This window comes from Cantharellus anzutake (genome assembly GCF_015039405.1).
Source record: "Cantharellus anzutake strain C23 chromosome Unknown EI90scaffold_3, whole genome shotgun sequence".
NCBI lineage: Eukaryota > Fungi > Basidiomycota > Agaricomycetes > Cantharellales > Hydnaceae > Cantharellus > Cantharellus anzutake.
The window spans coordinates 533,621-557,534 of record NW_024066953.1 but is presented as its reverse complement, the minus strand read 5'-3'; the positions used below and the strand labels follow the sequence as shown (position 1 = coordinate 557,534).

The 23,914-nt window shown below is 49.8% G+C and overlaps 9 protein-coding genes across 9 annotated transcripts; 4 read left to right on the top strand and 5 right to left on the bottom strand.

The window, feature by feature from the left end:
• Window positions 1-1,437: 1,437 nt before the first annotated feature.
• EI90DRAFT_2904169 (uncharacterized protein) lies at window positions 1,438-2,066 on the bottom strand (the record flags this gene model as incomplete). The annotated part of the gene is made up of 2 exons (XM_039054163.1): window positions 1,438-1,885; window positions 1,954-2,066. 2 exons carry the CDS (start codon window positions 2,064-2,066, stop codon window positions 1,438-1,440), a joined length of 561 nt encoding a protein of 186 aa, XP_038922702.1.
• A 149-nt stretch (window positions 2,067-2,215) lies between these two features.
• On the top strand, window positions 2,216-4,031 carry EI90DRAFT_3032000 (GPN-loop GTPase). The gene is made up of 10 exons (XM_039058360.1): window positions 2,216-2,307; window positions 2,373-2,589; window positions 2,652-2,731; window positions 2,785-2,917; window positions 2,974-3,135; window positions 3,192-3,285; window positions 3,333-3,455; window positions 3,511-3,572; window positions 3,643-3,675; window positions 3,727-4,031. Exons 1-8 carry the CDS (start codon window positions 2,283-2,285, stop codon window positions 3,550-3,552), a joined length of 876 nt encoding a protein of 291 aa, XP_038922701.1. The 5' UTR covers window positions 2,216-2,282; the 3' UTR covers window positions 3,553-3,572; window positions 3,643-3,675; window positions 3,727-4,031.
• Window positions 4,032-5,615: 1,584 nt separating this feature from the next.
• Window positions 5,616-8,740, bottom strand: EI90DRAFT_1299828 (uncharacterized protein). Its single transcript, XM_039051629.1, has one exon. It carries the CDS (start codon window positions 8,496-8,498, stop codon window positions 5,985-5,987), a length of 2,514 nt encoding a protein of 837 aa, XP_038922700.1. The 5' UTR covers window positions 8,499-8,740; the 3' UTR covers window positions 5,616-5,984.
• Window positions 8,741-8,845: 105 nt separating this feature from the next.
• Window positions 8,846-9,496, bottom strand: EI90DRAFT_3031996 (uncharacterized protein). Its single transcript, XM_039058359.1, has one exon. The coding sequence runs from the start codon at window positions 9,489-9,491 to the stop codon at window positions 8,886-8,888; it is 606 nt and encodes a 201-aa protein (XP_038922699.1). The 5' UTR covers window positions 9,492-9,496; the 3' UTR covers window positions 8,846-8,885.
• A 1,690-nt stretch (window positions 9,497-11,186) lies between these two features.
• EI90DRAFT_1300736 (uncharacterized protein) lies at window positions 11,187-12,092 on the top strand. Its single transcript, XM_039051631.1, has 4 exons — window positions 11,187-11,271; window positions 11,326-11,373; window positions 11,423-11,605; window positions 11,650-12,092. Exons 1-4 carry the CDS (start codon window positions 11,268-11,270, stop codon window positions 11,901-11,903), a joined length of 489 nt encoding a protein of 162 aa, XP_038922698.1. The 5' UTR covers window positions 11,187-11,267; the 3' UTR covers window positions 11,904-12,092.
• A 263-nt stretch (window positions 12,093-12,355) lies between these two features.
• EI90DRAFT_3011617 (uncharacterized protein) lies at window positions 12,356-13,294 on the top strand (the record flags this gene model as incomplete). Its single annotated transcript, XM_039056481.1, has 4 exons — window positions 12,356-12,532; window positions 12,556-12,674; window positions 12,707-12,956; window positions 13,067-13,294. 4 exons carry the CDS (start codon window positions 12,356-12,358, stop codon window positions 13,292-13,294), a joined length of 774 nt encoding a protein of 257 aa, XP_038922697.1.
• A 693-nt stretch (window positions 13,295-13,987) lies between these two features.
• EI90DRAFT_3031983 (uncharacterized protein) lies at window positions 13,988-18,138 on the bottom strand. The gene is made up of 4 exons (XM_039058358.1): window positions 17,794-18,138; window positions 17,097-17,745; window positions 16,931-17,042; window positions 13,988-16,877 (listed from the first exon to the last, which is right to left on the bottom strand). The coding sequence occupies exons 1-4, from the start codon at window positions 17,900-17,902 to the stop codon at window positions 14,142-14,144; spliced, it is 3,606 nt and encodes a 1,201-aa protein (XP_038922696.1). The 5' UTR covers window positions 17,903-18,138; the 3' UTR covers window positions 13,988-14,141.
• Window positions 18,139-18,240: 102 nt separating this feature from the next.
• Window positions 18,241-20,757, bottom strand: EI90DRAFT_3285224 (uncharacterized protein; the record flags this gene model as incomplete). The annotated part of the gene is made up of 7 exons (XM_039066955.1): window positions 18,241-19,445; window positions 19,507-19,673; window positions 19,761-20,060; window positions 20,176-20,329; window positions 20,390-20,476; window positions 20,530-20,647; window positions 20,719-20,757. 7 exons carry the CDS (start codon window positions 20,755-20,757, stop codon window positions 18,520-18,522), a joined length of 1,791 nt encoding a protein of 596 aa, XP_038922695.1. The 3' UTR covers window positions 18,241-18,519.
• Window positions 20,758-22,662: 1,905 nt separating this feature from the next.
• Window positions 22,663-23,667, top strand: EI90DRAFT_1299645 (uncharacterized protein). The gene is made up of 5 exons (XM_039051628.1): window positions 22,663-22,787; window positions 22,843-22,913; window positions 22,968-23,002; window positions 23,208-23,232; window positions 23,305-23,667. Exons 2-5 carry the CDS (start codon window positions 22,861-22,863, stop codon window positions 23,522-23,524), a joined length of 333 nt encoding a protein of 110 aa, XP_038922694.1. The 5' UTR covers window positions 22,663-22,787; window positions 22,843-22,860; the 3' UTR covers window positions 23,525-23,667.
• The last annotated feature ends 247 nt before the right edge of the window (window positions 23,668-23,914 follow it).

Below are 23,914 nucleotides of genomic sequence, written 5' to 3'. Positions count from 1 at the left end.
ATTCGGTTCTCTCAGCCTCTCAACAACAAGGGCATGTCCCATTTCAGTGAACACCGTTCCTGACTAACCTGAAGCGAACACCATGCCTCTGAAAGAAAACAAGCAAATTTGGGCAACCTGGTGATAGCTAGAGTGGCGTGCGACATGGGATCAAGCCGAAATTAGATTTTGGGACATCGTGTTCACCCAAAAAAGCTAGAGCATCCGGCCAATTTCACAGGGAGGGGAAACCATTGGGGAGGCGAAACCTTATTCCAATAAGCTTATCAGATTAGCGCCATGTAAGGCGATTTCTCTGAAGGAAAATACTCATTTTCGGCGGGCGCAAAGCAAACTGTAGTCGGAACGGAGCAAACGTTGACAAGTCCACAGTGGCCAGTTCGACATCGTGCCGAAATGAACAGAAAATTTCGCTTCCGCGCCGAGGGCGCCTCCGTAACTTGAAGCTTGTCAAACGCACAGCATCGCCCGGCGTCGTCTGGCGGGTCAGATTGGCTTACCCCGCATACGCGAGAAGGGGGATCTGGTCTTACCAATGCGCGCAAGCACAACATCAACGCATGAAGGGTCCGATGCGCGAGTAAGTATGTGTTGCGGCTGCCGCACGCAGGGTCCGCCTATACTATCGCTGCAGGGCCGGGCTGCCTGACCCTTTTACGCTGGAGATCGCTGTATTCTACCGCTGCTATGAAAGAACACAGAACATTTGTATTGTAGGTGCGTAGCGTACACGTTGGTTCGTGTCCCAATTTGTCGTTTCACGGTCCTCCACTCTGGCCTCGTGCCCGATTGAACGCTGTTGATCAATGGAGCATCTATCCATCCACCCAGCACTCAATACATGCACTGGCACCTCCGGCGGATGCTCTCATCTCGAATCCTGCCACTGGTCGAATTGGGGTGCGTTGCGCAGTGCAAAGGACCCGAGATCCTCAAGCTCATATGGTCCCTTAGCACCTGTGTCGGATACTTACATGTATTTGATGCGCTCAATCTGCTATTGGTGAAAAGCTGGTCCTGTTCCTGTGAAACACCAAGCATTTGTATTAGGATCTCCGGGCCCACTCACTTGGGCCCACTTTGGTTTAAATAAAGCGGGTCGTGCTGTGTTCAGCAGTATCAAATCCATGTTTTTAATCTTCGTGCTCAATGGAAAATCACGACGGCGGGACCCGATTTCTATCCGTTGGATGTGCGCTTTTGGTGCGGGCTCTATAGGTTTGGTTTGGAATGATGAACCATGCCTATCACGGAGGTCTGGAGATACTGAGATCGTTAAGACGTGGCGAGGACGAAAGGGTGCACCTGAGTTTTTACATCCCCCCGCTCAGGTTTCCAATCCAGGTATCTTACTCATCCTGCCGATTAGAAATCGGCTTCGATCCCCTGGTGTGGTAAAGGAGGATGTGGCACCCGAAGAATAGTAAAACCTCTAAGTTACAGACCCATCTTATCCAATTTGTTAGTTACAGTGCTAACACCCTCTTCCTCTTCTGACTTCGGAGCTTTCCCCTTACTAGCATTTTTCTCTGACACCGTGCTAGGGACCTGGGATGCTGTCGTTTCCTTCGCCCCAGACCTTGTTGCGCCCTCGTCTGAATCCCAAGTATCCGGCACTTTCTCAGAAGCGCTAGGTTTTCCATTGTCTTGCTCCTTATTCTCCTTCCGCTTCAGAGTTTTCGACGCAGGTTTCGATGGAGGGGTACTAACGACGTCGGCTTGTTTGGGCTTTGATTTCTTCTTTGGCTCAGGAGGGGGTGCCCAGCCAGGTATGTAACCCTTCGGCAAGGCGTTTTTGTCTGCCTGCTTCTGTCGTGTGCCTCTGAACCGACTAACATCTTCCTGCGGGGTGAACCCAGGTCGGATCTTGATCTCTTTGCGTACGCTACGTCAAAGGACGCCTAATGAGTGGACAATGGGATTGTGTATATTGATAAGAAACATTCTGCTCACCTCCCATCCGTACGTTTCGACTCTGGCACCACTCGCTCGAGTGTTTGAGAATCGACGATGATCCCTGAGGTAGTCTCAGCGGGAGTAAGCGGAGGAAGGGTGTTCCGCGACATCGATTATCAAAAGGAAAGGTTATATGGCAGTCTGAGTCAGTGCTGGTATACTATCTTTATTGATGGATGGAGACCACTTCCCAAGTTGTTGGGAAGCGCGCAACGGCGATTTGGGAACGATTGAAATCACGTGCTCATATCTGCATTGCAAGAAACTGAATGGTCAAAACTCCGCATCAGGCTTCAGCGCAACTTTGACTTAAAAATTACACATAAATGCGTTATGCAGTTTTAGTGTGCGGTGCGTCTCGCATTCGGAGCACAGCGCACGTGTGAGTAGCATTTACTTATCGAACCGTAACATAGGGCCTGCCGGCTCGGGCAAGTCCACATTCTGCTCTTCAATGCTCACCCACCTGCAGACAAAGCGGAGGACATGTCACCTGTTCAACCTTGACCCTGCCGCCGATTCTCAGTCCTTTGAATACGAGCCTTCGATTGACATTCGCGATTTAATAAGCTTGGACGATGTCATGGGCGAGCTGGGGCTTGGACCTAATGGAGGATTGGTATACTGCTTCGAGTAAATAGACGCGCATTCTTGGTTCTTATTTTGATCTTCATCGGTCAATATTCTTCCCTCAGGTATCTCCTCAAAAACATGGACTGGCTTGATGAAGAATTAGGGGACTACGAAAATGATTATCTTATAATGGACTGTCCAGGTAGTCAAGTTTTTCCCGGCGATGTTTGAGATGGCTGACGACTGCGTCCATAGGGCAGATAGAACTTTATACCCATCATCCCATACTACCCAACATAATGGCCCACTTCCTGAGGTCGGGTATGCGGGTGTGTGCTCTATATCTTCTTGAATCACAGTTCATGGAAGACCGGTATAAATACTTCAGGTAGGAGTCTTCATTTGGCTCTTTATTTCCCGCTGCTGCTAAAATATACCTTACAGTGGAGTCCTGTCTGCCATGTCTGCCATGGTTAACATCGAAGTGCCCTGGATAAATTTAATGACCAAGATGGATCTTATTGCTCCCCCGAAGAAGCACGAGGATGATGATACGGACAACTATGGACCAAGGACAGCTATCCGGACCAAACGAGATATTTCCAAGTAAGGGATTCCTGTTCGAAAGAGATTACAGCAGGTTGATTTTTTGTGACCAAAAGATTCCTAGACCCGGATCCTGATATGCTTTTGACTTCAGAATCGGGGGCAACGAATCCTAAATTTCATCGCCTTAATCAAGCCATAGCTCAATTGGTAAGAGTGGCCTCGATGGCATAGCATGAATGCTAATCCGATGACAGATCGAAGAACACCCACTTGTCACCTTCATCCCACTGGATCTCACATCTACAGCATCATTGGAGGCTGCCGTTAGTCACATTGATTACGTGTTACAGTATGGCGAACATGAAGAGCCGGTCGAGGTACGCTGTGGACGGTACTACATGTTCCGAAAAAAAATGACTTCCACCATTGCAGCCGAAGGATATGGATGAGGGGGATTTCGCGGGTATGGAATGATGGTTGCCTCAGCCTTCTATGTACGAGATCGTACACTCCGATCGTTTCGTGTCGCCAATGCTCGGACTGATGTTCATTCTCGATGCTTAGAGTCAATCTGTCACATACACGCGAGATTAGAAAGTGAGCCTTGACGAGAGTTCCTCGTAGTATGGGTTTCACAGTTTTCGTCAGGTGCAAATGAAGTACCTATATTGACTTTTGGGTGTGCTACAATTACACTATCAATCGTCAACCTGGTCACACAAAAACATCGGTATTCGGATCACATCAGCTCTGCCAGTTGATCACTCTCCTGACCTCGATGGTTCTCGGCGTCGGCGCTTTGAGCCTGTGACTCCACGCACCCGCCCATTATTGCGCACAATGCTGAAATGCCGACATCGATGTCGAGAGAGGATTGGGCAAGGTCAAAGAGGAACGAGAGTTTCTATACTACACGCATCAGGGTCGGTACATAGCATGCTGGTGAATTGAGACGAATTCTGTCAAAACCGCAGTAACTTCCCCTTGCGAGTCCTTTCGTGCATCAGAATTTTGACCCGCAGCAACAGCGCATGAGAAAGTATCCCTCGAGCCCATTGACCAACGGCTCTTTCCGCAATGATACAACAAAACCTTTTGTGTTTTAAAGAAGACCCGCGGAATCCCATCGTACCGTTTGTGAGCATGTTTCGTGCGGGCGAGGGTCCAATGTAGGCCCGCCGCCTAGGTCTTCGTCGGGCAACGAACTTTGCGGATCTCCTCCCGGCTAATGGGGTGTGAACTTGAAGCTCTAGTAACTACGAGTAGGAAGGGCGACGAGAGTTAAAAATATCAGGCTGAAACGAGGCAATTTCGGGCCCCTCTTTGGCGGAGTAGAACTCAGGGCCGGTCCATATCTGGAGTTAAAAATCATTTGACGTCGATCTCTAACAGGCTAACTTCTATCTATTTTGACAAGAATACCCCACTCTATGATCTTTTTATTCTCCGCAAACAACTTTAGGCAACGTCCGCCGCTCATCCGGAGTACAAGCTTTGGGTAGCCAAATTGTCACCATTGGTCACTCGTAAGTCGGTGCAGATTGGGCGAACACGCAACACAATTGTGATCATCAATAATCACATTGGGAAGGCTTTATATCCTCACTGGGAACCGCTCTCTGCGACCGCCGATCTGGCGGTGGGGAAGGCCCACAGACTCCCAGATCATCCTGTTGCTCCAATTCATGGATCGCTTTGTCGCCACCGATCGAACGGCGGAAGCGCCGGAGCCTTGCATCAAAACACTCAGGCAGAGGTACCCCTCGAGACATCTGAGAACCATCGCTTCGCGCAGCTATTCACTTGACAATTCCCAGTGCGCCCTTGATTCGCTGCGGCTACTTTAGCCCCACTTCATAACTCGATTAATATTTTGAACGTACCCAAAGGCACAGCTTTCCCCCGAGGCCACCGGTGCGTCATGGACTTCATTATTCCAGGCGAAGAAGTCATTTGGATGGAACTGCTCGGTTACAGTTATCGTTGGCATGGGGCCATGGATGGCGCGTGCTAATGATGAACTGGGAGAGCTGCGCAGGTTGGCATGGGGGATGTCCGGACTTCCACATTTACTAGCCCCTGCACACTTGACTGTTCACAGAGTAAACACATGCATTGACCAGCCACAGAAGACGTACTGCCATGTATTTTCAGACCAGTCTCCTTAAAATGAGTTACAAACGTCTATGATGGTAAGGTTTGTAGGCTGTGTATGCAGTACCTCAGCTTCAATGAGCCGTCTACAATTCTAGCATGCACTAAGTAGCTGCAAGCGCAGGTAGCTGTGGGACCTGGACTTGTATGCGCCCCTGATTCGAGTGAGGGCCATATTCCTTTGCGCCACTGGTGCCGTTGTTTCGTGGGAACCCCCGGGATATATGGGCTGCTTGTTTCCTCAGTTCCTTAGGGCTAGCGGTGGGTGAAATGGCAGGTGAGCCTTTCGCAAAATTAGACTAGCCACCACACGGCATCGTTTAGTTTGGCAAACCCTATCCTCCTGATACCGATGACCATCACGCTCGTGCACAACCTCGTCTGTATAGGATGGGATCTTGGCTGTGAAGAATGCCCAGATCACGGCGGCTGTGGCAAATGCAGGGTCGAATTATCACAGCCGGCCGGACACGTACATGCATTCTCGATTGCCCCTGCAGTGTGCATAAGTATTACAGTCAAGTTATGAGCCGACATTATACCCGGAGCATATGAAGCAGGTTTAGTCAGTGGCCTAGACGGTTTTCGGAACCCACAATAAGTATGTTGTATTCGATCAAGATACAAGACAACCGAGCCCAAAAATAAGAGGAATATTAACGGGTATCCAGCTGATCCCGCCCCATCAGCCTTGAAACTGTATACAAGGGCCGGCCGAACGTGTGAATCATCGTATCAATTGCGGTCGTTTTCTATTCCCCAAAACGAAGGGTTTCCAGTGCTGATGAGTGAGTTGATGCTATAGCATCAGGATTATCGCCAGCAACAGTCATGCTCAGGAAGGACAGTTCTTCCGATCTTTGGGCAGTGGTGCAGTACCGACTTGTCTCGCTAATCTGAATCAAGGCACGAACCCTCTCGGACACTGCGTTAAGTGCGTTCGGGTCGATTAACATGAGGCCGCCCGCAGGAACGGCGTTATCTGCTGTCAGTGGCACCTTGAACTTGTCGTCGGTGATAGACGCCCGGCAAGACAACCAGATAGAACTTCGCAACATCTCGATTGCTTCCCACGTACGACCTAACTTGAAGTAGATCATCCCTATGTCCTCGTATTGCACCGCCAAACGGGATTCATCTCCCTCTGGATCATTAAGGATGCTGGTGAAAGCAAACCGACAACAGGACCGTGCCTCCTCTGGCTGATCGGTCTCCAGCGCCATCAAAGCACGCGTAATGTAGAAGTCGGCGGTGACTTGCTTGAGAGAGCCCATCTGGGGTAGCCATATGCCCGCAAAGTCACGATGAGAGTCAAATACATCCTTCCGGCCATAGACATCGTAGAGAACGTCGAAATATAATTTGACGCAAAGTTGGAGCATATGTTGATCGCTCAGCTTGCATGATAGCTCTAACTTTGACAAGATACCGAACGCTTCCTCACACAACGCTTTGGTTTCGCTAATATTGGAAGAGAACCTGGCGAGGCGGAAAAGGGGGATTAAGAGGTCCTGAGTGTGAAAGGTATCACTGGGAACGGAGGTTGCGAGAAGACGCCCAATTGAAACACATTCCGTTAGGACTGCGGAGATGGTGTCCTTGTCCTTGTCCTTGTCCCCCGCCTCGTCAATCAACGTCTTGCCGTGCAACCACAACGCACCGAACAGTGACCGCTGATGATGGTTCCCCGGGCTTCTGGAAATGCTTCGACAAAGCTCCTCCACTTTAAGGAGCGCCGCCATCATGCCCTCTCCCCCTTTGTAAACACGTGTCCAACGGAAGAGCGTCCATTGAAATTCCATCGCTTGTATCAGCGCTTTGTCGCATAACCAAAGTTCGTTAGACAATATTGTCTGAATGGTCAATATCGCGCTATTTAGGTTCTCGAACGCTTCTTCCAGTCCTCCCGGGAAGCGCTCTGATGTTCGTGCGCATTCATATTCTATTTTTGCCAATAAAAAGTAGTCCGCTGGGTGCGCCACGTGGCGTTGGATGAGCTCCTTGTGCAAGTCGCGGGATGTTTTCAGCATGTCCAGTGCTTCCTCTAACTCGTCAATCTTGCCAAGGCAGCAACCGAGATCGTAGAAACATTGTATCAAATGGCGGGATTGGCCGTAATCTCGGGTGCCATGCCGAACCCGCATAACATCCAAAGCCAATCGACAAGCACAAACTGCATATTCACCCCCATCGATGTAGCTGAGTGCATGAAAGAATGTTGCTAAGGCTTCAGATAACAGGTCACGGCCAAGTACTGGTCGGGCGGTGTAAAGTGTGCATGCACGGATCACCAATTCAGCTGCCGGAGCAAGAACTGAAGTGGGAGGGCTGAGGGATTCCACCTGGAATTCAGTAAGGAGACGCAGTAGCGAGAGGAGCCACATGAGAGTTGGGATAGATTTATCAATTTTGTATTGCGCTTGCATTGTCTCCAAAGCTCTAAGTGCGGTTGTTGTAGCCTTGTCATGATCGCCCAACTCGGAGTAGCACCCAGCCATGCCTGTGAGTATGAAAGAGGAATTGTCTAGGTTAATTCGTGGAGTATCAAGTACCTCTTGGAAGCATTCAAGGGAACTTTGCCAATGGCCGAGGGCATGATGGCACCAAGCAATGACCGTCCGAGTTACAAAGATAGCCTTCTGATATGCTTCAGATGATTCCTCGACGGCCTCTCGAATCAATGCGAGTATATCCTCACAAACCTTCAACCCCTCTTCTCCGTGACCTTCGGCAGCAAGACGACCCGCAAGGTTCTGCAAGCCAACTACCTTAGGTCCAAGGCCGCTCTCTGCTACAAGAGAACCCCCAAATCTCTCGTCACAGAGCGCCGATTGCATGGATGGAGCGGAGCTATCCCAGCGGAAGTTGTGACGACGATGCATTCTTTGCGCATCAGACCAATCTTGCGCATTCTGCACTAACCTTCGAGCGAAGTAGCGACAATTCGCCGACCAAAGCTTGTACATAGGCTGGACGTCAGATGTTGCTGCTATTTGACAGCCAAGCTCAGGAAGATCAAACGGATGGCCGCTGTGGTCGAAATGGATAGAGGCTATCTCTTTAGAATTCCGCGTCAGCTGCTCAGGGTCCCCAGATATAGTCACTGTCTCTCGAAGCTCCACCCCACCAAACAGGGGTCCAAAGCTGTCCCTTTGGAGTCGGATATTTTTAATTCTGGCTGCCCTTTCTACTTTGACCCAGCTTCTTACTCCATTGTCGGATTGAAGACAAATGAGTGCAAACTCATGATAGAGCGGCCATTTCATGACCCGGTAGCAGGCAATACTCCGGACAAACCCGAATTTATTGCTTTCGCCCCGAACTACGAATGCCTCGCTTGCGGCCCAGCGGAGAAATTCGCTCAAAGGGAATGGTCGTGATACATCAATGGTTGATGCGGTGTCCTGAATGGCGTGTGCTAAGGGCGAGCTAAGTAGCTCGTGTTCATGAAAGGAAAGAGTGAAGTCCTGACACTGCACATCAAGTAGTGTATTTGGGCTTGACTATTGACAGATAAATTGCCGAGCCAGTTGCACAGCGGAAAAATGCTCACATGATAGTTGGAAAGCCAGAGGGATGCCTGCGCCTGAAACGCAATGCAAGCGTCGGAGGTGGAAGAGTCTGTTTGAGAGGTTTGAAGCGCACCGAGGAGGTTACCCACAGCCCTGCAGAGGGTAGGAATTCAGCAAGCAGGCACAACCACGCCGGGTGTGGACCCACTCTTGTGCATCTTGGATCTGGTTAATGAGCGTGTTTATCCCTTGGACTTCAGTCTGCGTGACAGCCAGAGAATATAGAGATTGAGTTGCGCATCGCACTTCTTGAAGTAACCGGATGGCCGAAGTCACAGCTTCAATTACGGGAGATTTAGAGCGTATTTGTTTCAAGAAGCGATGCTTGAGAGACTTTGGACCACGCCCAGATACGGCAATAAGGTGAGATATCGTTTTTTTAATTTGTTCTAACGTATCTTGCGCCACTGCTTCCACCTCCCACACGGGTTCCTTTGAAATTTGGGTTTCGAGAGGATCGTCGTCGTTGATCAGATCTTGGATGGCATCGTCATTCATCGTGCTGCTCCCGGTAGCTTGAGTAGGTTCTGCCGAAACTAGATGAGCATCAGCCTGTCGCAATGCTTTAATCATCGGAGACCCCCCAAACGTCCTTTGCGCCAGATCAAGTACGCATTTGACCGTTGCATCGAATTCTGGGTCCGTAGATGGCAGTGTTTCGAGTGGACGAAGGAAATCTGTTATCATCCCACTCAAGTGGTCCCACTCGGAATCATCCATCGCACAATCACTTCTGATGGTGATAAGAAGGCTACTAACTAGCCCCTCCAAGTCCTCAGCTGCGATGACGTTGAGTGCTTAGTTCGAGCAAAAGACCGAATCGTTACTTTTGGCAGATTGAACTCCGTTTGAGACCTCGCCCACACAGTTGTGCAGGGAAATATGAGAGCTTTGCACCACCGTGGACACGGGACTTGACGGTCTAGTGTTATCATCCATACAAGGAGTAAAGGAGGCAGTTTGGAAAGGGGTGTAGTCTCTCGTTGTGTGGTAAATGAACAAGGCGAGCACCTGCTTCCGGGAATGCACCCAAGCCAACCCAACCCCCAACCCCACCCAAAAATGCAAGTCGCTTCAGGCTTTCCAACTTGATTTATGTAAGCGGTATGCTTAAGCACTACTAAACTGCAAACGCGGGCGAGTCATGGCTCCTTTGAAGTGCTTGGGCTCGTTAAAAGTGTACTGAACCTGATGAAGGCGCGAGTCATTCAACAGGAAGGTGTGTGCGAGTGCAAGCTAGTGTTGGATTAACAAGTCGTGACCTGATGTGCAATCGTATATGTTTCCATCGACAATTATAGTGTGCAGCCATCCCAATCGAACCGTCCAGCTGAGCTGGTGCTTCAACACGCAGGCAAGACTCCAGCCCCCACTAAGGCAATGCATTGGGTGTACTGTTGTCATTCTCCGGTCGAATGTATGCAGCGCCAAGCCAACAGGCATGGATATTTATGTTATGAGTTGCCTTTAGCTGCATTTCAGTTTGAACAATGAGGGACTGAGGTAAGAACCAAAGCTGCATTATCAGCGTGATTAACTACTATGTTTTAAAGTACACCGGGGCTGTGCGGCGGGTTGCGTAATGCATAGCTAGGTGTGTTGAAGAAGGCGTTGTCAGATTGGATGTGTGGGCCTTCCCTAGCAAACCCGATGAGTTAATTCCCCACGCAGGTGCGGACGTTTCTAACAGCATACTCAGTCACTGATATGCCGTTTGTAAGGTAGATACCTGGCGTAGAATAGTACTAGGTAGGAAACATGAAAATGGGTAAAGGAATGACTACATAAAGTAGTTGGGGACGAACCTCAGTCTCGCGCGTATAAGCAAAGAGAACTGAGGGCGTAAAAGGAAACTAACGTCGAGCTTTTAAGCATCATACGTTTGAATATAATGAGAGTCATGGGGCGGCGCAGCCGAAACTAATCAAAGATAATGAGCAACAAACAATTGGGAATAAAAGAGAGACAAGGTTAATAATCAACGAAAAAGAGAAAAGAGTGGTCACAGGAACTGAGTAGGACTTGTTGAGTGTCGGCGCTAAATCAGGGATCCTTGTACGGTAGCGACGAGTCAGCAGTTGCTGTCTCACAACAACAGGAATGCACCGAACCATCACGGCCAACTATGCACAGTGCTGTCAAGAGTATGACGTCGGAATCACGCCACGCTGCCCATTCAAGAGTCCATAGCCAACGTCGTGTTCTCACGCCTACTGCCTAGCAATGCCAGAGGGTGATGATTGAAAGGAAGCGGGGGGAGGCCGAAGGTTCCCATGTCTTGCACAAATCTTTAGGCAGGACTCCAGCCTCTATGACTTCGTAACAAACAAATCTTGATGTTTACTGGATTATGATGCGCGCGCTTACATATGTAACTGGTTACTTAAGTCGGATGCAAATCTCGAAATTTTCATTTTCTGCGCAGTGTTCGGGTTGGCTCCCACTACTACGTGAAACGTTGCAATGGGTGGGTTTGTAGCTCCCAATAAAGTTGGAGGAGCGCTGATCCTCCACCTCTTAGGGGATTCCATCTCCAGCGAAGGCAACTCATCTGACATTGTTGATGAAAGTGAGTGCAGTAAGCGAGAGTTGTCACTTGACTGCATTGACTTTGACAGGCGTCTGTCGATGGCTAGAGGATAGTGCATCTGCAGCGTTAACAATAATGGGGCAATGTCCCACCGCCATTCAACATAGGATTGCTGTATACAAGGTGGAAATTGCTCAGGCAGGGGAGGCATTTCAATCGTTGCGCGGAGAAGTCGAGGAGCGATACCAGACACTCCAGTTAACAATATCTGGTAAGTAAATACATCTTCATTTTTCTCCTGCTAAATCAAGATAGAGAGGGACCGTCTGGCGAGAGTTGGTTGGAAGAGTACTTTACGTTCTCGGAAATTCTCTCCACCTCCGGACTGCGCGTGCGTATGTTCCAATGACTGTATTGGGGCACCGTACAGCCCTGAAGAAATGTGGGACTTATTCGACCAACTGGATGAGCTGCACACGGCCTTTCAAGCCTGGAACTTCTGGATTACGCGCAAAACACATCAGTTGTACTGTCTTAGAAGCCTCGCAACCGATCCCAGACGTCGATAGCTGGGAGCGAGTTACGATCGAACGCCTCATTCGCTGGCTTTATCACGGTCTTAGACAGGTTTTGTCGTAATGATGCTACTCCGGAAACAAACCTCTTATTCACGAAGCGGCAGCACTCCAGATCGGACACGACGTGCTTGCATGCCACACTCGGTCGACACACTTCCACAATGATTGCGATGGCGCTGCGCACCTTGAACCGTTCAATGTACAGATACTCAGTGCATTTCTTCTCATTCCGCCTCACTGCACATATGTCTCAACCTAAGTTACGATCCTACATGACAGTACCTCGCTCTCACTTTGAATTACCACTTGTAAGAGACTGCCCCTCTCGCTCTCTCATTGCCTAGCCTCTTGTTTTCTCACGTCCTCTCTCACTATCATGTCAGTAGATCCTTTGCCGATTTCTCCTATATATCAAACGAACACCCTTCGATGTTAGAATAAAAATGAATCGGGTGGCGAATGTGGTAGTGTATCATTACATTGCCTCCATCCCTCATGGAACTAGCTTTGACTCGGCGTACTCCGCGATTGGTGATCGATTCTTCACAGCAGCAACTGGATCCTTTGGTCCTCCTGTGTCTCCATTACCTCGCGCAAGTATTCTTCTGAACGGTATTACAGTAAGGGCTGGATATCTTCATAGCTCACCGACGTCGACATTGCCGAAACACCCACACCCCTCCAACCGCTCGCCACTCTCCATCCTATCCGTTTCAACTTCCTGTGCGAATTTCTGTGCCTTCACCGATACGGAGTCCAGCGGTACTCGCTGAGCCTGACTGTGCCAATGGCAGACCACTCACTGAATACGCGTGCTCTTCCATCCTATCCCTCGAAGCATCTGTTCCGCTTGCCTCTTACCCCAGCACCCTTCGAGACTATCCCCTGACTGAAGTTCTCCTACTTGCACATCCTTTGGTACTACCCAACGTGGTGAAAGTTCCGCCACTGTCAACAAGAACTGTCTCTTTCACGACCTATTGTATCTCAGGGTGGAAATCCAAAGCACCTCAAAATAAGGCTGCTATCGGTGAAACGGGTAGTGTCAGTTCGGTGTCTAAAGCAGGCGGTTTCATGGAATGCAAAGTTTACGCAAAAATGACAACATGTCCTTGCATCCACTTTGACTTATAGAATACCTGGCATTATTGCAGCGACGTATCCAGTTCCACCTCATTAGATATTGTCTTGCGCCGCCACTTCAACCTCGCCTGAATATTGGACGTGCGTCGTTCATCTTCCTCTGCGCCGCTGGTGGCACCTTAGCAGACTTCGTGGGAACCTATGGGTTGCTTGCGTTCTCGGTTTCGTCAAGCGAGGTGGCAGATCAAACATTCCACAAATCCTTCTTAATGGTTTGTCATGCCAAATTCGGGACATAGCGTGGAATTCTGGGTGAGCGTCTCGAGCAAGCGAAATAAATCCTTCAATCATCCTATCCCGTTTAAGCACGCCCACTCCGTGATCAAGGCTCTTGACAGCGACGAGGAGACGTCTGACAACCTCCAGTTGCTTGGCTGCAATCGTGTCCAGTATTTAATTCAGTGATGGTCCATACCTTCACCTTTGGCAGACAGCAATGCATGCCGCCTCAGAGTCTCTGTGGTGTTGTTGTCATGCGCACTATTGGCGCTTGGCACATGAGATCCCGAGATTCACCTGCTGCTGGTATTCATTAACCATGCAGAAGAGGTTCAAGCCTCAAGTTGGGATGGACAGGGAGAGGCGAAAGCAGATGCCATGCCGTGCCATGCCAGCTGATGGACACATGGGGATGTGATACTTGGGACCGTGTTTACTTCTGAATTAGAACTGTGTGTGTTTATCCTCGTCCACAACCTCGTCTGTACCGGAAATAATTCAAAGGGTCTTGGCTGTGAAGAATGTCCTGATCATGGTAGCCGTGGCAAATACACCGAATTATTACAGCCGGCTGGATAGGTACGTGGGGTCATGCACGTTTTCGATTACCTCTGCACATTGCAGTCAAGTTGCTTATGAGCCGACATGATTGGGGACAGCAGGTTTTAGTCAGTGGCCTAAACGATTTTTGGACCATGAATAGTCAGTAAACGGACAGAAGTATATGTTGTATTCGATCGGGTCAGGGTATAATAAATACAAAACAAACGAGGTATTGACGGGTAAGCCAGGCTTCCAGCGGACCTCGGAAGACGCGAGCCTCGTCAGCCTGCCAAAGGTGTGAATCATCGTGACGATTATAGTCATTTACTGTTCATCCAAACGAAGGGCTTCCAGTGCTGATGAGAGAACTGGTGTTATAGCATCAGCATCCTTGCCGTAAATAACTGTGCTCAGGAAGAACAGCTCCTCCAATCTTTGGACATTGGTACAGTACCGGCTTGTTTTGGCAATTTGAATCAAGGCACGAACCCTTTTCGACACTGTGTTGAGTACATTCAGCTCGATTAACATGAGACCACCCGCAGAAACAGTGTTGTCTGCTGCCAGTGTCGCCCTGAAGCTATCATCGGTAATAGACGCCTGGCAAGATAACCAGACAGAACTTCGCAACATTTCGATTGCTTCCCACATACGACCCAACTTGAAGTGGATCATCCCTATCTTCTCGTATTGTACCGCCATATGGGATTCATTTCCTTCTGGATCATTGAGGATACTGGCGAGAGCAAGCCGACAACAAGACTGTGCCTCTACTGGCTGATCTGCCCTAAGCGCCATAAAAGCACGGTTGATGTAGAAGTCAGCGGTGATTTGCTTGAGGGAGACCATCTGGGGTAACCATATACCCGAAAAGTGATGATGAGCGTCTAATAGATCCTTCCGGCCATCGACATCGTAGAGAACATCGAAATATGATCTGACGCATTGTTGGAGCATACGCTGATCGTCCAGCTTGCATGATGGCTCTAATTTTGACAGGATATCGAACGCTTCGTCACATAACGCTTTGGTTTCGCTAACATCGGAGAATTTGGCGAGGTGGAAAAGGGGGATTATGAGGTCCTGAATGTGAAAGGCATCACTGGAAACGGAAGTTGCGAGAAGACGCCCAATTGACACACATTCCGTTAGAACTGCAACGATGGTGTCCTTGTCCCCCGCCTCGTCAATCAACGTTTTGGCGCGCAACGACAACGCACCGAACAGCGACCGCTGATGCTGGTTCCCCGGGCTTCTGGAAATGCTTCGACAAAGCTCCTCCACTTTAAGGAGCGCCGCCATCATGCCCTCTCCCCCTTTGTAAACACGTGTCCAACGGAAGAGCGTCCATTGAAATTCCACCGCTTGTATCAGCGCTTTGTCGCATAACCAAAGTTCGTTAGACAATATTGTCTGAATGGTCAATATCGCGCTGTTTAGGTCCTCGAACGCTGCTTCCAGTCCTCCCGGGAAGCGCTCTGATGTTCGTGCGCATTCATATTCTATTTTTGCCAATAAAAAGTAGTCCGCTGGGTGCGCCACGTAGCGTTGGATGAGCTCTTTACACAAGTCGCGGGATGTTTTCAGCATGTCCAGTGCTTCTTCTAACTGGTCAGTCTTGCCAAGACAACAACCAAGGTTGTAGAAACATTGAACTAAATGGCGGGATTGGCCATAATCTCGAGTGCCATGCCGATCGCGCGTTACATCCAAAGCCAATCGACAGGCACAAACTGCATATTCACTCCCACCGATGTAGCTGAGTGCACGGAAGAATGCTGTCAGGGCTTCAGAAAGCAAGTAACGGCCAAGTACTGGTCGGGCGGTATGGAGTGCGCATGCACGGATCACCAATTCAGCTGCCGGCCCAAGAACCGAAGTGGGAGGGCTGGGGGACTCTACTTGGAGTTCAGTGAGGAGACAGAGCGGTGCAAAGAGCCCCGTGAAAGTTGTGATGGAGTGATCAATTTTGTATTGCGCTTGTATTGTCTCGAAAGCTTTAACTGCGGTTGTTATAGCCTTGTCATGATCGCCCAACTCGGAGTAGCACCCCGCCATGATTGTGAGTATGAAGGAGGAGTTTTTTAGGTTGAGTTCTGGAGTATCAAGCACATCTTGGAAGCATTCAAGGGAGGTTTGCCAATGGCAGAGGGTATAATGGCAGCACGCCATGACCGTTCGAGTTACAAATATGCCCACCCGATATGTTTCAGATGATTCCTCGACGGACTCCTGAATCAGTGCGAGTATATCCTCACAAACCCTCAACCCTTCTTCTCCATGGCCATCGGCAGCAAGACGACCCGCAAGGTTCTGCAAGCTAACTACCTTATGTCCAAGCTCACTTTTTACTACAAGGGAACCCCCAAATCTCTCGCCGCAGAGCGCCAATTGCATGGAGGGAGCGGAGCTATCCCAGCGAAAGTGATGCTGATGCATTTGTTGCGCATCTGACCAATCTTGCGCAGTCTGCACTAGCCTTCGAGCGAAGTAGCGACAATTCGCCGACCAGAGCTTGTATACAGGATAGAGGTCAGATGTTACTTCTATCTGATTGCCAAGCTCAGGAAGATCAAACGGATGAGCACCGTGGTCGAAGTGGATAGAGGCTATCTCTTTAGAGTTTCGTGTCAGTCGCTCAGGGTCCCCAGATATAGTCACTGTCTCTCGAAGGTCCACCCCACCGAACAGAGGTCCGAAGCTGTCCCTTTGGAGTCGGGTATTTTTAATTCTGGCTGCCCTTTCTACTTTGACCCAGCTTCTCCCTCCATCATCGGAGTGGAAACAAACGAGTGCGAACTCATGATAGAGAGGCCATTTCATGACCCGGTAGCATGCAATGCTCCGGATAAAGCCGAATTTATTACTTTCGCCGTGAACTATGAATGCCTCGCTCTTGGCCCAGCGGAGAAATTCGCTCAAAGGAAATCGCCGTGTTACATCAATGGTTGACGTTGTATCCTGAATGGCGCGTGCTAACGGCGAGCTAAGTAGCTCGCATTCATCAGAGGGAAGAGTGAGGTCTTGACATTGACCACGAAGCTGTGTATTTGAGCTTGTCTGCTGACAAAAATTAGATTTCCTAACCAATTGCACAACGAAAAGATGCTTACATGATAGTTGGAGAGCCAGAGGGATGCCAGCGCTTGAAACGCAGCGCAAGCGTCGGAGGTGGAAGGGCTTGCTTGAGAGGCTTGAACCACATCGAAGAGGTTACCCACAGCCCTGCGGAAGATAGATGCTCAGCAAGTAGGCACAATCACAATGGTGTGGACCGACTCTTGTGCGTCTCGAATTTGGCTAATGAATGTGTTTGCCATTTGACCTTCAGTCTGGATAACAGCCAGAGAATATAGAGATTGAATTGCGCATCGCATTTCTCGAAGTAACCGGATGGCCGAAGTCACGGCTTCGATTACGGAGGATTTAGAGCGTATTTGTTTCAGGAAGCGATGCTTGAGAGACTTTGAACCACGCCCAGATACGGCAATGAGATGAGATATTGTTTTTGTAATTTGTTCCAACGCATCTTGCGCCACTGCTTCCACCTCCCACACGGGTTCCTTTGGAATTTGGGTTTCGAGGGGATGGTCGTCATTGATCACCTCTTGGATGGCGTCATCATCCATCGTGCTGCTCCCGGTAGCTTGAGTAGGTTCTGCCGAAACTTTCGGTGCTAGATGAGCATCAGCCTGTTGCGAAGGAGCAAGTGCTTTCATCATCGGAGACCTCTCAAACGTCCTTTGCGCCAGATCAAGTACACATTTGACCGTTGCATCGAATTCGGGGTCCGTAGATGGCAGTGTTTCGAGTGGACGAAGGAAATCTGTTATCATCCCACTCAAGTGGTCCCACTCGGAATCATCTATCATACAATCACTCTTGACGGTGACAAGAAGGCTACTAACTAGCCTCTCCAAGTCCTCGGCTGCGATGACGTTGAGCGCTTAGTCTGAGCAAAGGACCGAATCGTTACCTTTGGCAGACTGAACTCCGTCTGAGACCTCGGCCACACAGTTGTGCGGGGAAATATCAGAGCTTTGCGCCACCGTGGGCACGGAACTTGACGGTCTGTTATCATCCATACACGGAGTAAAGGAGGCGGTTTGGAAGGGGATGTAGTCTCTCGTAGACGAACAAGTCTTGCGCGCCTGCTGCCAGGATTGGCAGTTGATTTAATCAGTATTGTTGGCGCTGCGTTCCAAATATGGCTACTCGCCTCTCAGATATGAAGCGCCCATATTTATACTTGAGTAGAATTCCTGATAAGAAATTCTAGGATTTTCCATCCGTAGCGCTTACGCGGGCGCCTAGTCACCCATAGAACATTCCCGCACTTTCGCGTCGAGTCCGGCTCCTTCCATATATGTATTCCAACAATCACGGCTGCCCGAAGCTTGGCCCGACGCGCTTGGGTTCGATTGGAAGCGCGCTGTACCTGATGAAGGTGCGAGCGTGTGCGAGTGCAGGCAGTGCATTGTCTATCACCGTTGTCATTCTGTGATCGAATGCATGCGCCCGAGCCAACTACAATGAGTACTTGAGAAATGGCCGCGTTTAGGTTGTCCATGACCTCAACGAAACATGTGCGGCCACGTCCAATTAACAGGTGGCAATGATGCTACAAAAGAACCAAGGGGTAAATACAGAGAAACCACAGACCGTGAGTTAAAGATAAATCAAAGTCCAACTATCAGTGAAGTCAGAAAATGTCTACATCAACCGCAGCTCTGGTTCTGCGCTCCCTCTCTGTCCGGTCTCTGTAAACCTTCCCTTCTCTCCCTGCGCCAAACCGCTCCTGAAAGTCGATAAGATCTCTTGTAAGTTGATCTAGGAGTTGCATTGCTGTTGGTTCATTCGGTTTAGGAGTACTAATCTTTAGGGCTGTAGGCACAGGGGTCGGAGTACCTTCAGCTTCAGAGGCAAGGGCCATAGCAGCGGTAACGTTATCGGGTGGTGTTGGTGTGCTAGGTTCATCGCCCCCGATTTTGGTGAAAGCATTGGTGGCACCGGATTTTGTATTATTTCCTTTTGTGGCATCTCCCGCGCTTCGAGCAAGTATGGCGTCATCACTCTTCTCTTTCGGACTTTCGCGACCCACTGGTGATCGGTCCGTCGCTGGAGGGATCGCCCTCCTCTCACTCTGCGAATCCACAGTGGAAGTCGCCAATCCCGGAACCGGAGAGGCCCGAGTGGGTTGACTGTTTGCCAACGCGGCTTTCAGCATCTCAACCCTCCGCTCTCGCTCACCGGCTTCTAGCTGTGCTCTAGCGACGTATTCCATCATGCCGCGAACGCGACGTCTCATCTCCCCGATGGTTGTGCGCTTCGGTGGCCAGCGCACTTTAACGCCCCTTTCGAGTACACGGTTGTCTTCCTCAGGGCCTACGCGAACATTGATGCCTTGGGGGGTTGGGTGTGGAAGGAGTCGAGCAAGGTGGGAAAAATGGTCAGGGATATTGTACGAGACAGGGACAGGAGATGGTGACCATCCCCGAGATTGTTGGGGGAGATTGCGGCGAGTACCATGGTCATGCCTGTCACTCTTCCCATGCTTTGTAGGGGAAGTGACTGCAGTCACTAGCTTCGGGACTCGATATGTGTATTGATTAGGGTGTTTCACTTTACCTAATTGATGAATATTTTGTTAGTTTGCGCGTGGACTAGAACAAGGTGCGCGAGGACGGACCATCCACATCTAAGCTTTGTTCTTTCTCTTTCCTAGAGGATCGACGATTGCGGCCTCCTTGATTGGAATCCGTGGTGTCAACTGGGGTGCTGTTCCCGGTCTTCGCACCTCTTCCGCGCGAGCTATCACCATTGCCATTGGCCTGGTCCGAAGGAGTCGACTCTGGACTGCCAGCAGATCGTTTTCGCCGATTGCTTAGACAGGCGGGTTTGAATCAAGACCATCGCTTCAACACGTCGAGTACAAGCACCCACTTATCAACTGAATCTCCCGCGTCTGCACCGCGCTTACGTTTCCGGCGTCCATCATTAGTGTCGACCTCCACCTCAGGTAGCGCACCAGAGCGCTCCGCTTCCTTGCGCGACATATCAAGGACACGGTTCATCTCAACATCCGTGTCACGGCTGTTCATCGTATTGCGTCTCTTAGGTGACCTGTGCATGGGCAAGCGACGTCCATCAGGTGATATAGACCGAGATGTTCGTGAACTAGACAGGCTCTTAGCCTTTTTTGCGTCACGTCGTGATGCTGCCTTCGCGCGGCGTTCAAGTTCCCTAAGCGAGTGTACGCGGTTCATTAGACACGATATTCGTCAAGCGGAAGAAAGGGATGGGGGTGGGAGGAGGTGGGGCGGGAACCACGCGGCTTTTGTCGATTCAAAACACGTACTCAAGAAGCGCCGTATGAAGATCTGGTCGACATTCCTCACAGTAATATTTCTCCGGACAATCTTCTTCCCGTTCGATACCCATACAAATCCCATGTTGCCAGACGTTGCATTGTTCACACTGGACCATGAATCCCATTTCCTTAGTTTCTGTCTCTGCATGCATTGTGCGATAAGTAAGATGCCAGGGCCATATCAAAGCCTCGAGGTACGAACCAGCTTCGTCGCAGACACATCGAGTCACTCCTGAGTCCTCTTCGTCTTCTTCCCTCGTCGGATCTTCGAGTGGGGAGACCTCGGCGCCTACATATTACAATTATCAATCAAATAAAGGGATTTCCATCAGGTTCACCGACCATTTTTACTTGCCCTTTGAGATGATCTAGTGTCCTCTAAATGACTTGAGTCAGCGCGGGCTTTGTGGCTACCGCTTCTTCGTGATTTGGGAAATTCATCGTCCTTGGACGCTTTGGGCTACATGAGACGGACGAATCAGTCTCAGAGATGTGTAAAGGCATAATCCGGAGGTTTCCAACAAAACTTACCGCACGATTCGAACGCCGGGTGCTGCCCTTGGGGGGCATCGGCTCCTTGGTTGGAAGGACGGGATGGTGATGAAACTAATTAGAAGAGGTTATGACAGGCTAAACAAGCTGGGGGGGATGAAGAGGCGTCTGCAGCGACCCAAGACGTTTGCACAGCAACTGGGGGCTGAATCAGCGATGGGACAAAGCTGAAGAAAGATCAAGATATTCGCCTCTAATCCAGAGCATGTGATCCGCATGAAAAACATCACGTGTGAAGCCCAATCTGTGAAAGCGCGGATCGTGCCGGGCGACCGTCTCTCGCTCTCTGATTGGCTCAAGCCCTCGCACTTTAACACCGAGTTGTGACGGTTCCGACACGGTCACTCTGATTGGCTTTCGCACTTTGGGGTGTTAGCGTTAACGCCGAGTTTGGATGGATCAAGGACTTCAAATTCGATCGAGTTTCATCGGAGTTACGAAGTCATAGAGGTTGCCCAGTTGGAGAGTCTCCTGTGCGTGTTCAGAATAGATCGGCTTCCTTTCGGACTGTCGATTTCTGGGCGCCGATACATCGACAACGGGAATCGGCTGTTGACGTCCGGAATTTTGATTGACGGTCCCCCGCACGCGACCCAAGTTTTTTGCCCTCAATCACTATTGGACTAGTGAAAACCGTGCTCCATTGACGTCCGTTTGCGCTTTGACGGTGTTTTCTCAACGCCGAATCATTTGGTACGTAACCTAACTGCCAAGTTACACCACAACCATAACAACCTCTCTTTTAAAGGTTATACGTTGGACTTCCATATTGTCGCATCCCTCCTCTTATACATGGCTCAAGCTTTGACAACTCGCGCTAATTTAATGTTAATATGTTCCAGGTAAAAAATGGACGACTTTACAGCGAACTCTTATCGGTGAGTATAATTTCAGTTCCAGCACTCACAACACTCACTTTGGGGACCAGGTTCGGATGAGGGGGGAGGCGTTATCGGTCACTTTTGGCCTCTACATTGGCAGTGCAAGTACTGAATCGTCCCAACATGAACGATCTCCTTTCATGCGAGGCAATCTCATTACCCGAGTGATCAATGACGAGCCCTTAGTCTGACATCAGTCTCCAGGTATCCAGTAATGACGACGCCACGAGCTCGTCATTGATCACTCGGGCGCACTATTGTCCGTAACTCGCCCCTCCCATTGGTCGCCTTGCCTCTCTCACTCTCTCATTGGCCTGCCCCACCTTCTCTTTAGGGAGGACTTCGACGGCTTGACGTCGTACTGACATCGCCTGGAAAGCAAATCTCGCCCAGCGACATTCCAATTATCGGTGGCGTCTACCTATATCACGGTCAAGCGCTGCGAGCGACCACTTATACAAGTAGCGCACCCCCTCCCCCCGTAGTAGAGGCTGGGATCCTGCCTACTCCCCCCGTTCTTCGTCTGCCAATCATCCAGTGGCTTTGGAGCGCACCTTTGTCGGCTTGACGTGAGTCAGAAGCAAATCTCGCCAGCGACATTTCCATTGCCTTTCACTCCGCACATTGGTGGCGTTCTTGCCCGGCGACCTAACACCTTGTCTCACTCAGGTGGCACAAATGTACACAACAGCCAAGAATCACTCTCATCTTGAGCACTGCGGACTTTGACCTCTTGACGTCGTTCCGATGTCGTGTTGGAACCATTCTGGCGCTCCAGCAGTGCCCTGTTGGCGCCTCGCCCTCACTGTGAATCACCGCTTGCAGGACACTGTGCAACATTGTCCATTCTGCACCGAGATTGTCTTCAATGTCGTTTGACCCTGGTGTGCGCCTCAACAACGACTCGGACAGCTGCAACAAGATTGAGAAGGCTGGTACATGGTTTCTTTTTTCACACTTGATCCTTGGCTCAGGTTCGGACGACGCAGACGTTCTAGCTGTATCATTCGATCTGTACATTGGCAACGCACTGACCTCTATTCCGCGTATGCATATGGGTGACCTACTTTTATTACATCGCTCGTGTCATGAATTACGACATCGCGACGTCATTCACGCAATCCAATCACCGGTCATCCCGCTGACACAATGCAGCCTTCCATGAATGTGAACTTCGATACCACCGGAGTTGTCTATGCGATCTCAGATCAATTCTTCACAGTAGTGACTCGATGCTTGGATGCATGTTTGCTTATCTCGCACAAGTATTCTTCTCAGCGGTATCACAATCCCGTAAGGTTTAAGCACTGAAAGAGTAAAAAAGTATTGCGATGACTGTCTCTCAAGACTCTCCAGTGTAAACGCCTTCCTGAAATTCCAAAGTACGTCATAATTGTTACTTACGTGTTCACTTTTGACATCACATATGTTGCTATAAACTAATGCTATCAGCCTGTGAGTGGGTATTTATACGACGATCCACGCCCTCCTCCCCACTTCACTACCCAACTCCCTGAGCACGCAAGCTTCATGTCCACAACTGTTGATACAAATAACGTCCCCGCTATTGAACCCATCAATTCGCAGCCATTCACCAAGGGCATGAACATGGGTACATCCCTCGGGTCTCTATCTGCGTGACATCATGGCTGACCACTCGTCTTTTTGACCTCTGACGCCGTAGAGGTGCGCGAACATTCCGTGGAAGAAGCCAACAAGAAGCAATCTATCTGGGGCCGCCCCCTTCGTATGCGAGGCGGAGGCATGGTGAAGGATTGCCTCATCATATTTGCTTGTTACGAATGCTGCAAAAGACGCGACAAATGAATTGCCGATATCATCTGTGGGTATCAAGTTCCTTTCGGATTCCTTTCCCTGGGCTTGGTTCCGCACGAGAACACTGATAACCATTTTTTTAGGCTGCCCTTGTGAAGCCTGCTGTTGATCTGTGTAAATCTCTACTCATGCATGCGCGAACTTACGACATGACAATGACAAATGACTGTACCTAAATTGATATCTCGGTCCCGCCGTGCCGCGGTCGAACTATTTTATGTAGCTCAAGTGCTGGAGCGGAGCAAAGAAAATCCGGCCACTGGTGTAGATGACCTTTGGTTATGGCGGCAATAGCGAATATTTGCATCGATTACGGTGGAAGTCACTGACACCGAAGGGATACAAGGGAGCAAATGGGGATCTGGATAATAATTGACACGGTTCGCGCGTTTAAGGTGTCTGATGGCCGCTGCAGTCATTTGCGCATGATTGACGCCCTCGCATGTCTATGTCACATA

What these genes read in the sequence shown, in the direction of transcription:
- EI90DRAFT_3031996 (XM_039058359.1), bottom strand. Translation starts at nt 9,491, where the DNA reads ATGATAACAGATTTCCTTCGTCCACTCGAAACACTGCCATCTACGGAC.
- EI90DRAFT_3032000 (XM_039058360.1), top strand. Translation starts at nt 2,283, where the DNA reads ATGCGTTATGCAGTTTTAGTGTGCG. An exon ending in TCTTATAATGGACTGTCCAG is followed by an intron (nt 2,732 to 2,784) that starts GTAGTCAAGTTT and finishes CTGCGTCCATAG; the next exon opens with GGCAGATAGAACTTTATACC. An exon ending in ATCAAGCCATAGCTCAATTG is followed by an intron (nt 3,286 to 3,332) that starts GTAAGAGTGGCC and finishes ATCCGATGACAG; the next exon opens with ATCGAAGAACACCCACTTGT.
- EI90DRAFT_3031983 (XM_039058358.1), bottom strand. Translation starts at nt 17,902, where the DNA reads ATGGATGATAACAGACCGTCAAGTTCCGTGCCCACGGTGGCGCAAAGC. An exon ending in CGGAGTTCAGTCTGCCAAAG is followed by an intron (nt 17,746 to 17,793) that starts GTAACGATTCGG and finishes ACGTCATCGCAG; the next exon opens with CCGAGGACTTGGAGAGGCTA. An exon ending in CAAATTCGAGACGCACAAGA is followed by an intron (nt 17,043 to 17,096) that starts GTCGGTCCACAC and finishes TATCTTCCGCAG; the next exon opens with GGCTGTGGGTAACCTCTTCG.
- EI90DRAFT_1299645 (XM_039051628.1), top strand. Translation starts at nt 22,861, where the DNA reads ATGCATGTTTGCTTATCTCGCACAAGTATTCTTCTCAGCGGTATCACA. An exon ending in CTCAGCGGTATCACAATCCC is followed by an intron (nt 22,914 to 22,967) that starts GTAAGGTTTAAG and finishes CTGTCTCTCAAG; the next exon opens with ACTCTCCAGTGTAAACGCCT. An exon ending in CGCCTTCCTGAAATTCCAAA is followed by an intron (nt 23,003 to 23,207) that starts GTACGTCATAAT and finishes ATCAATTCGCAG; the next exon opens with CCATTCACCAAGGGCATGAA.
- EI90DRAFT_1299828 (XM_039051629.1), bottom strand. Translation starts at nt 8,498, where the DNA reads ATGAAATGGCCGCTCTATCATGAGTTTGCACTCATTTGTCTTCAATCC.
- EI90DRAFT_1300736 (XM_039051631.1), top strand. An exon ending in ATCTGACATTGTTGATGAAA is followed by an intron (nt 11,374 to 11,422) that starts GTGAGTGCAGTA and finishes TGACTTTGACAG; the next exon opens with GCGTCTGTCGATGGCTAGAG. An exon ending in ACTCCAGTTAACAATATCTG is followed by an intron (nt 11,606 to 11,649) that starts GTAAGTAAATAC and finishes AAATCAAGATAG; the next exon opens with AGAGGGACCGTCTGGCGAGA.